This window comes from Hemitrygon akajei, chromosome 3 (assembly GCF_048418815.1).
Source record: "Hemitrygon akajei chromosome 3, sHemAka1.3, whole genome shotgun sequence".
Lineage (NCBI taxonomy): Eukaryota > Metazoa > Chordata > Chondrichthyes > Myliobatiformes > Dasyatidae > Hemitrygon > Hemitrygon akajei.
The window spans coordinates 193,421,194-193,431,869 of NC_133126.1; the positions used below are offsets into that span (position 1 = coordinate 193,421,194).

The 10,676-nt window shown below is 42.3% G+C and overlaps 1 protein-coding gene across 1 annotated transcript; it reads right to left on the minus strand.

Annotated features, from left to right (window-relative positions):
* Nucleotides 1–1,764: 1,764 nt before the first annotated feature.
* LOC140724508 (extracellular calcium-sensing receptor-like) lies at nt 1,765–10,421 on the minus strand. The gene is made up of 5 exons (XM_073038953.1): nt 10,149–10,421; nt 5,213–6,049; nt 4,046–4,270; nt 2,793–2,916; nt 1,765–2,678 (listed from the first exon to the last, which is right to left on the minus strand). Exons 1-5 carry the CDS (start codon nt 10,398–10,400, stop codon nt 1,765–1,767), a joined length of 2,352 nt encoding a protein of 783 aa, XP_072895054.1. The 5' UTR covers nt 10,401–10,421.
* Nucleotides 10,422–10,676: the final 255 nt, after the last annotated feature.

The following is a 10,676-nucleotide window of genomic DNA, read 5'->3' on the forward strand; positions in this document are numbered from 1 at the left end:
CTACACACTCAATAAAAATGGCCGTAAAGGAATGGCCGCACTGCTTGCACTTGCATTAGTTTTTATTCGCCCTTTGTAATGAATCCCTTTTGCTTCTGGTTAGCCGCGCAACTCAGAGAAATTCCCTCGAAGCTCTGCTTTTCAAATTTTGATCTCGAACCTGATTGAAACAGTCGCTTCTGTTACGCACTCCCTCTCTGTTGATGGGTCGCTGCCCAAATTACAGGTAGTTTATTTTTCTGTTAATGTTGGTCAATCAAATTCTTATTGATAAAATTAGACTTTTATTAATATTTTGAACCAAATAACTCTATGAAGTTAATCAAAGCAGCTTGACGCAGGAAGAGATGGAAACAATACATTGGTTAGGACAGTTACAGCACCCTTGTTCTAACACAGCGGATCTGTACCGCCTTCTCTCAGGTATTTAGTTATTCTAAACTGTGTTCAGAAAAACCAGTTTAGAAAATCATCAGAAGTTTGTAGACAATTTGCGTTAAAATTGTCTACAATTTTGTCTGCGTTAAAGCAGGAACTCTTCTCACTATGCGCAACAGAGAGTGCATATGACAGCGCAGGTATCTCAGCTAGGTTCATTAAAACTGTAACTCTTTAAGACTTAACTCAAATTGTAAAGTGGGAAAAAATGGATTGTAACTCTATGGAGTGTCAGTCGCTGATGGATTACACCCCGTCGTCGACCCTCCAGAGTAGAAAGGGCAAAGTATAAAAGCCATTGGGTGAAGGTGTGAGGGAGGAAGTTCTAAGCTGTTTGGGACAGTTTTTTTTCACACGGGGTGATATGATTCAAACTATGTGCCAGAAGGGGTACTACTGGAAACAGTAATGATAGTGTCGATTAAGAGGCATTTAAACAGGCACAGGAACATTCGTGGAATAGAGGGGTACGGATCATATGCAGGCAGATAAATAAGTTATTTTTTTTTTTAATTTCTCAAGACGGTTGGCACAGACGTCGTGGGCCAAAGGGCCACTAGATATGGTCTACTTCTATAAATCAATTAGCATGCGAAAGTTAACCACAGAAAAGGAAAATAATGATAGAACTGCAAAATGTGTCAATTATTTGCAGCCTTATAAAACTTCAGTCGGGCTGCATCTGGAGTGTTACATATAGCTCTGGACCCCGTATTATCGAAAGGATGTGGAAAATTTGAGAATGCGTAGAAGAGTTTAACAGGTTGTTGCTTGGATTAGAGGTCTTGGACTATAATGAAAGGTTGGACAACCTTAGTTTATTTCTCCTGAGCTGAGATGTGTTGGATGTTTATATGTTTATGAGAGACATCGATTGAGTGAACAGAGTATTTTTTTCCAAGTTTTGAAATGTCAGAAGGCATACATTTAAGGTTAGAGGAGGTCTCTGGAATAGAGATGTGAGTGTCAATCTTTTTACACAGGTTGTGCGTGCGTGGACAGCGTTGCTTGTGTAGGTGGTAGGTGCAGAGACATTGGAAAACAGTAAGAGATGTTTAGATAGAAAATGGAAGGTTATTCGGTTTTGGGCAGGCAGAATAGGTTAGTTTAGTTGTCCATTTGATAACGAATTTAATTCGATTGGCACAACATCGTTGGCCGAAGGATCCATTCCTGAGCTCTACTGCGTTACGTTCTATATGCTTAACCCAATGAATATTGCTTTGATATAACGGGACACTTATAAAATTAAAGCAAACAATACACACTGAAAATTTCAGAAAGTGAAGACATAATCATGAAACATAGTTACTTCCTTATTCATGCTTAAAGCTTGCCGGTTGGCGTTTTGCCCATGAGATGTCTCTTTGTGTTCTGTTCTCGCTTAAAGAGTATAATGTAACATTTGGGAGCAAAAATACAGAACAACAACGCGTAGCTGGACGCTAAAATGGCAAAAACTTCCACGGCCACAGTGTACTTCCCAGGAGAACTCACGTAGGCTGGGATGAAGGTAATCCAAACTGCACAAAAGATAAGCATGCTAAATGTAATGTGTTTGGCTTCGTTGAAGTTGTCAGGAAGCTGGCGAACTAGAAAGGCGACTACAAAACACACACAGGAGAGGAATCCAATGTAACCCAGCACGCAATAAAACGCAAGTTCGGATGCAACGTTGCATTCAAAAACTATTATCTCGGTAAAATATTCCGTACTCTTCCGAGGGTATGGCGGCGATGTGGCGAGCCAGACGGTGCATATTAAGCACTGCAGAGCAGTAAGGCTTATGACGGTCAGTCGCTGCTGGGTTGGGCCAAACCGCTTCATTATGTTATTGTTAGGCAGAGTAGCTTTGAATGCCAAGACAACAACAATCGTTTTACTCAAAACGCAAGACACACAGAGAACAAATATAATACCGAATGACGTGTGACGAAGCATGCAAGACCATGTTGACGGTTCTCCGATGAACGTAACTGAACAGAGAAAGCAAAGCATTAAAGCAACAAGAAGAAGGAAACTTAGTTCTGAGTTATTAGCTTTAACAATCGGCGTCTCTCTATAAGTATAGAACGTTGCAAATATCAGCATTGTAATACAGAATCCAACCAATGCCAGCGTCACCAGGATAATCCCCATCACTTCAGTAAATGATAGAAATTCGATCTCTTTTGGTATGCACTCCACACGGTTTTCATTGGACTTGTACTCTGGTGGGCATTTAAGGCAATCGGTTGAATCTAAAAAGAAACAGAACAATATAGCTGAATTGGGGAGGAATGTGGACACGTTTATATTTCAAAAGTAATTCTGGACAGGCATTCATTTAATGGAATTTCACAAAGATGTCTCACCGGTGGTGTTGCTAATTTCTCCTTCGGGACATTGTACGCAATCATAGCAACACTTAGGTTGTCCTTTTCTGGGAGCCTTCCGTGTTCCGGGATCGCAGCTTTCAGAACAGACCGCTCGTGGAACCTATGGCGGGATTAAACACGGAATCTGGCCATTACAGTTTAAAGTGGGAGGAAATGGTTTACTTACGTCAAATATGGACTAATTCCAAAACCCGTGGGGTCACTTTCTTGAACGCTACAACTCATGTTCTCGGGAATGCATACAGAATCCAGGAGGAACTCAACAGGTCAGGCAGTATTAATGGAACTGTATAAAAACTCGGCGTTTTGAGCCACAACGCCTCTTCAGAACGGGAAAAGAAGGGGGAGGCACCAGAATGAAAAGGGTGGAGTGGAGGTAGGAACAACTAAAGGGTGATAGGAAAACCAAGTGAGTGGGAAAGGTAAAGGACTGGAGAAGAAGGAATGTGATAAGACAGGGGAGTGGAGCATGGCGGAAGGGGAAACAAGGGAAGGACAACAGGGGAGGCGATTGGTAGGTGAAAAGAAGAGATAAACAATTAGGATTGGGATCGAAAAAGAGAGAATGGGAGAGAAAAATTACCAGAAGGAGAAATTGATGTTCGTGCCATCAGGTTGCAGGCTATCTAAATGGAATATGAGGTGATGCTCCTCAATCTTGAGAGTGGCTGCATCGTGGCAAAAGAGTTCATAGACCGACATGTCGGAACAGCATTGAGGACTGGATTAACATAGCTAGTCACGGGGAAATTGCGCTTTTGGCAGATGGACAAATTTACATCACCCTCACCAATGTAGGGCAGGTGGCTTCGGGAGAACCAGATACAACAGACGACACAAGCTGAATTTCCTTTAAAGTGTTGATTCAGCTGACCGGATTTGTTTGGGCCCCGGAATGGATATAGGGGACGAGATAATTGGGCAAGTGTAGCATATCTAACACTTGCAGAAATGTGTGCCAGGAGGGGGTTTGCGGTGCGGGACGAACGTAAACGGGAATCATAAAGACAGCGTTAATGCAGAAAGCGGAGAGTGGTATTGAGGTAAAGATGTGGTTGGAGATGGGATCCGTATGGAGATGGCTGAAGAAATGTAAAATACTGGCTTTATCATTTTGAATCTGGTGCTCTCATGATTATACATTAAAAAAAAATCTAAACTCTTATCAGAGTGACCGAATCAATACAAATATTACTGTAACATTCAAGGTCTTTTCACACATCCCTTACCGTGGGTTGTCCTCCCGTCCATACAATTGACTCTTCGGCTAACATAAATTTCTGTGCATCTGGCGCCTCTCCATTATACTGTCCCACTGTGACAGTAACAGCACCGGTATCTGTCGGCTGCCAGTTTACGATGTCATATGTTGGGATCGGATCACCGTTGCTATCGAAATAGATCCTTTCTCCAATTTTTGTCGTGAAGTTTACTGTTTTCATGTAATGTAGAACCTAAATCAGAAATTCATAGTGCGGTGGGAAGTAATGTCTCATCTCCAGGTTCACGATGAACAGGAAATGTTTCAACCAAGTTCACTAAATGTTAAAAAAAAATGGCGTTACTGCTGGAAGAACTCGCAGGAAGTTTCTGGTCGAGATTTTTCATCTGGATTCAAAGACAGAGGAGCGAGAGGCAGTATAAAGTAATGTACAGAACAAGAGCCAGCAGCGGATAATTGGATCCAGGTAGGGGGGTGATCGGTAAATTGAGGAGGGAGAGCAGGAAATGTCCTATTTTTTTTTCAAAATCACTTTTTAAATGCGGGAATTTGTTTCACAATTTTTTTTCAGAATTCAATTAAATGCTTACCTTCGAACGTGACATTAACATTGTTTAAAAACTTTACACACGAGGGTAAGTGGTAAATTGGTTTATTGTTGTCATGTATACCGAGGTACAGTGAAAACCTCGTGCGCATGCTGTCCAAACAGATCAATACAACCCATCACTGCATTGAAATCAGTAACAGAATGGAGAATGAAGTGTTACCGTTACAGAGCATCTGCAATGGAAGTTGGGTTTATTTTCACTGGAGATACGGCATGGCCTGGCTCTTCCGGCCGATCGAGCCAGGCTACAAGCCTATTTAACACTAGCCTAAGCAAAGGACAATTTACAATGGCTCATTAACATACTAACTGGTATGCCTTTGGATTGTAAGAGCGAACCGGAACATGTGGAGAAACCCAGCACAGTCATAGGATAACTCCTTGCAGATGGCGCCAGAATTAAATTCAGAACTCCGAGCCTTGAGCTGCAATAGCGTCGCGATGACTGCTGCGCTGCCGTGTCCCCAGAAAAGCAAGGCATAAGGCCATAACAGCGTAAATTATGAGGCCCAGCGTCTACCTTATCGCACTAGAAGACTGTTCAATACTCTTAATAGTGCTTACCTGCCACGGTTGGAAGTTGGATATATGAGCACAACTCTTGTTGAGAAAGGGTCCGTTACCACCTTTGCAGCTGAGCATATCATTGAGAGCGTGGGCGATAGCGTAGGTCGATTTATATACGTTGTAGGTCACTCTGTACTCAGACACATCAGTGAACTCGTTGTGCGCTGTAAGTAGAGTTTCATTACCTGTGCATTCTGGAAGCCCTGAATCGGATTTGGAGTGGACTGTGCTACTTTCTGTATTCCTAAACTTGCAACTGAAAGCTCTTTCCCAAAACTCTTGCACTAATGGGTTTCCGGGATAAAGAGACGGGTGCGTGTGCATTAGGAATTCTTTCAACCCTGGCAATCGCACTTTTCGGATGGCAATTCCAATCGTACCGACAACAAATAATTTACTCTCCTGCGGTGGTAGAACCGGCGTGGTGATCCAAGCCTCACTCCCTATCCATTGTATACCGGTGATATTCTGCTGTACAACCTCTTGCAGTAATATGCTCATGTCCGCTTGCGCAAGGAAAGCTAATATTACCTTTGTGGAAGATTTTTTTATGACGTCTATAGTCTGTAGTAATTTCTCCCTTGGGTACGTTATGTGAAAAGATTCAGAGAAAGCAATGCAAATTCCCATCTCGTCCACGGCTTCATTGAATGCCTGCATCCCAAAATTACCATAGTCATCGTCGCTCCTAATTGTGCCAATCCATGTCCATCCGAAATGCTTGATAAGTTGCGCCAACGCCCTCACCTGAAAGTAATCGCTTGGGATGGTTCTAAAGAACGAGGGATATTCACGTCTGTTACTCAGACAGGCACACGTGGCGACATAGCTAACCTAGGGGGAGACAGGGTTGTAATCGATGTATTACAATTGTGCTTTTAATCTCTACATTGTAACTGCGTTCAAATCGCAAAACAAGAGAAAATCTACATCTGCTGGAAATCCGAGCAACACACAAAACATGCTGGATTCAACGTAACTGTATTGCCGAGCGAGCTAGCAAGTCTCCCCGCACAGGATCGAAAGGACTTGTGTAACTCATGACAGATATGTGAAATGCGCTAGATAAGTGTAAATGGGAAAAATCAATGTTCTGGGTGTTTAGCTCTTTGTCAACAATTTATGTGTCTGAAAAGCTGCTGAACGTGGACAAAGATGCATTAACATACGGAAATCAAGCCGGAGGAGACCGGGTGGAAAGATGGGCGCGTTGACTTCCCACAGATGCCCCTTCACTTCCTGAGATTTTCTGGAGCTTTCCGTTTCTTTTATTATCCAGAATCTAAAGATTTGCTTTTGGTATTCGTGTGAATGATTTTTTTTTTTGGTCTCCTCTGTCGCTGTGGTGACACCTCTTTGTCCATTGTTAGAGAGAGAGAGAGGACCTGCAGCATGTCGAACTGACTGGTGAACAATTAGATTTTGTTTGACTGCAGATCATGATCTCTTTTTGTGGTCTTTACCAGTAATCGCTTGGTGGATGGTGAGTTGGGATGCTTCCTACAGAAATAGTTGAGGAAAGGGACGGGGAGCTGATACTTTGCTACTGCTTTTGCCTGTATGTGGAGGGGCTTTGGGGTTCTCCTGCTTTCGTGTATGTCTACGAAGAGCAAGAATGTTAGGCTGTATACTCCATATATTCTCTGATACTAAATGGGAAAGTTGAAACGATTGAAAAGAAAAAAACAATATTTTAACCGCATTACAAGAATCTTAATTCAAGCCTGACATTGTGTGTGACATCCAAACACAGATATTTAAGACCGATTGCTCTGTTCTGCATTTTACTGATAGAGGCAAAAATTATCATGAATGGCCTAGACAGGATGGAAAACACACAATCATATTTCCAAAAGAAGGTAAAAACAAAAGGGCAAAGGTTTAAGATCAGGAACGAAAACTTTAAAATAAACACCAGGTGCGGATTCTTCACACAAAGGGCAGTACGTATTTGGAATGAGCTGCCAGAAACAGTGCTCCTATCTGTATAATTGCATGGATAAGAGAGGTGTAGACGGGTATAGGCCAAGGTCCGGCAAATGGGACTAGATAATAGACAATAAATGCAGACGTAGGCCATTCGGCCCTTCGAACCAGCACCGCCATTCAATGCGATCATGGCTGATCATCGACAATCAGTACCCCATTCCTGCCTTCTCCCCATATCTCTCGACTCCGCTATCTTTAAGAGGTCTATCTAACTCTTTCTTGAAAGTATCCAGAGAATTGGCCTCCACTGCGTTCTGAGGTAGAGCTTTCCATAGATCCGCAACTCTCTGGGTGGAAAAGTTTTTCCTCAACTCTGTTCTAAATGGCCTAGCACTTATTCTTAAACTGCGGCCTCTGGTTCTGGACTCCCCCAACATCGGGAACATGTTTCCTGCCTCTAGCGTGTCCCATCAATTAATAATCTTACATGTTTCAATCAGATACCCTTTTAATCTTCTATATTCCAGTGTATACAAGCCCAGTCGCTCCAAACTTTCAACATATGACCGTCTCGCCATCCGGTGAATCAACCTCGTGAAGCTACGCTGCACTCCCTCAATAGCAAGAATGTCCTTCCTCAAATTTGGGGACCAAAACTGAACACAATACTCCAGGTGTGGTCTCACCAGGGCCCTGTACATCTGCAGAAGGACGTCTTTGCTCCCATACTCAACTCCCCTCGTTATGAAGGCCAACATGCCATTAGCTTTCATCACTGCCTGATGTACCTGCATGCTTATTTTCAGTGACTCATGAACAAGGAAAACAAGGACAGCTAGATCGCGTTGTATTTCCCCTTTTCCTAACTTGACATCATTCAGTTAGTAATCTACCTTCCTGTTCTGCCACCAAAGTGGATAACCTGACATTTATCCACATTAAGCTGCATCTGCCCACTCACCCAACCTGTCCAACTCACCCTACATTCTCCTAGCATCCTCCTCATATTTCACACTGCCACCTAGATTTGCGTCACCTGCAAATTTGCTAATGTTATTTTTAATTCCTTCATCTGAATCATTAATGTATATTATAAATAGCTGTGATCCCAGCACCTAGCCTTGTGGTACCCCACTAGTCACTGCCTGCCATTCCGGAAAGGACCCGTTAATCCCTACTCTTTGTTTCCTGTCTGCCAACCAATTTTCTATCCATGTTAGTAACCTACCCCCAATACCATGTGCTCTAATTTTGCCCACTATTCTCCTATGTGGGACCTTATCAAAGGCTTTCAGAAAGTCCAGGTACACTACATCCACTAGCTCTCCCTTGTCCATTTTCATAGTTACATCCTCAAAAAATTCCAGAAGATTAGTCAAGCATGATTTCCCCTTCGTAAATCCACGCTAACTCGAACCGATCCTGTTATTGCAATCCAAATCTGCCGCTATTTCATCTTTTATAATTTACTCCAGCATCTTCCCCCCTCTGATGTCAGGCTACGTGGTCTATAATTCCCTGTTTTTTTCTCTCCTTCCTTTCTTAAAAGTGGTATAACATTAGCTATCCTCCAATGCTCAGCAACTGATCCTGAATCTATAGAACATTGGAAAATGATTAAAAATGCGTCCACGATTTCCAGAACCACCTCCTTCAATACCCTGGGATGCAGACCAGCAAGCCCTGGGGATTTATCAGCCTTCAGTCCCATCAGTCTACCCAACTCGCAGGGCAGTCAAGTGGGTGTGGATGAGTGAGGTCAAAGGGTCAATTTCCATGGGTATTTTTTTTTCATTGTAAATAGTGATAAAGCTCTTCGACAAGTTTGTGCTTGTAACATCTAGAGGCACCAAATATTTGATTCAGTTTTCTTAAACACCACCGCGCCCGCACACCTCCATAGTAAAAGACGAAAACAGAGATATCATTGTAGTAATGATATGTCTAATTGCCTAGGTAAATGTTTAAGCTAGACATAGCTTCAACGCTGTGTATAAGTTCGCCGATGACGCATTTCTTGCTGGCAGAAACTCAGATGGTGACAAAGAGGTGCAAAGGAACGAGAAAAATTAGCTGTTTCAGTGGTGTCACAACAGGAGCATTGCACTTAGGGTCAGTAAGACCAAGGACGTGATTGTAGACTTTAGGAGGGGAAGCTTGGGGACTACACACTCATCGAGTGAATAGCAGTGGAATTAGTTGTTCCAAAAGCAATATATGACCAAAGGAATCAGTGGCCATAACCAACACTACGATCCACTCTATGGCTATATATTGAATCCATGATCGATTTGAGAAGAATTGGTATATCACAGAAAAACCCGAGAAAGTTTCTACAGATTTACCGTGGAGAGAATTTTAATTGGTTGCATCACCGTCTAGTATGATGGAGCCACTGCATGGTATCGAAAACTGCTGCAGAAACTGGTACGGTAAACATCCAGCTCTATCATGGACACTAGCCTCCCCAGCGTCGACAACATATTCAAAAGTCGACTCCTCAAAAAAGCAGCGGTTAGCAAAAAGGGCCCGAGTCACCCAGGACATGCTCTTGTCTCATTGCTACGATCAGGGAGGAGTTAGAAGTTCCCGAAGACACACACTCGGCGGTTTAGGATCAGCTGTTTCCCCACAGCCATGAGATTTTTGAGCCGACAATGAATCAATCCATGAATATTACCTCCCTGTTTTTGCTCTTTATTTGAACTATATCTTATCATATTTATAGTTTGTTTTTCATGTCTTGCACTGTACTGCTGCCACAAAGCAATACATTTATTGACTTAATTCAGCGATATTAACCCTGATTCTGAATTTCATTCTGATCAAATAACATGGAAAGCATCCTACCTAAATTAAAGTAAAATCTATTTAATTTGTATTTCCTACCAGACCTGCGCAAATGCACCAATATACTATTTGTTTAAGTGATTATTTCTGAAAATCTGATCAGGTTCACAAGGTTACATATCAGCCAGCCAATAGAAGTTCATGACTTGCTTACCACAGGGATCCGAAAGGGACCAATTAATGACGCGATCCCTAAAGTCTGTGATGATCCAGAATCCCCGACGATAGCGGGAACCACTGGAGCTCTTCTACAGGTCGAATTTGTTGCGTCCAGGCTGTTTAAAAACTCAAAGGCTGCTTTTAATGATACGTCAGGCATGCCACAAGAATCATAAATCCTGTAGCCCAGAATAACGTTGGGAAGCAGTTCTGGATTCTTATTAATCTCCTCTATTGCAAAGATCATCGTTATTGCGAAACGGAAAAGTCTGAAACGGAAGCTGCAGAAAATGGAATTGTGTATTTATGAAGAGGGTTGTACAAAATATCACAATTACAAAACGGCATACATACACAGTGCCTTGAAAAATAAATCAGACCCACAACTATGTTCACTGGTTGCTGGCTCATTTCCTATATTTGAAATATCGGAAAGATGGATTTTGAGCTGACCTGTAAAACATTGCACATCCAGTCAAATCAAAACAAAAATTCCAAAACCAGTTAACATTTTACTTAAAAT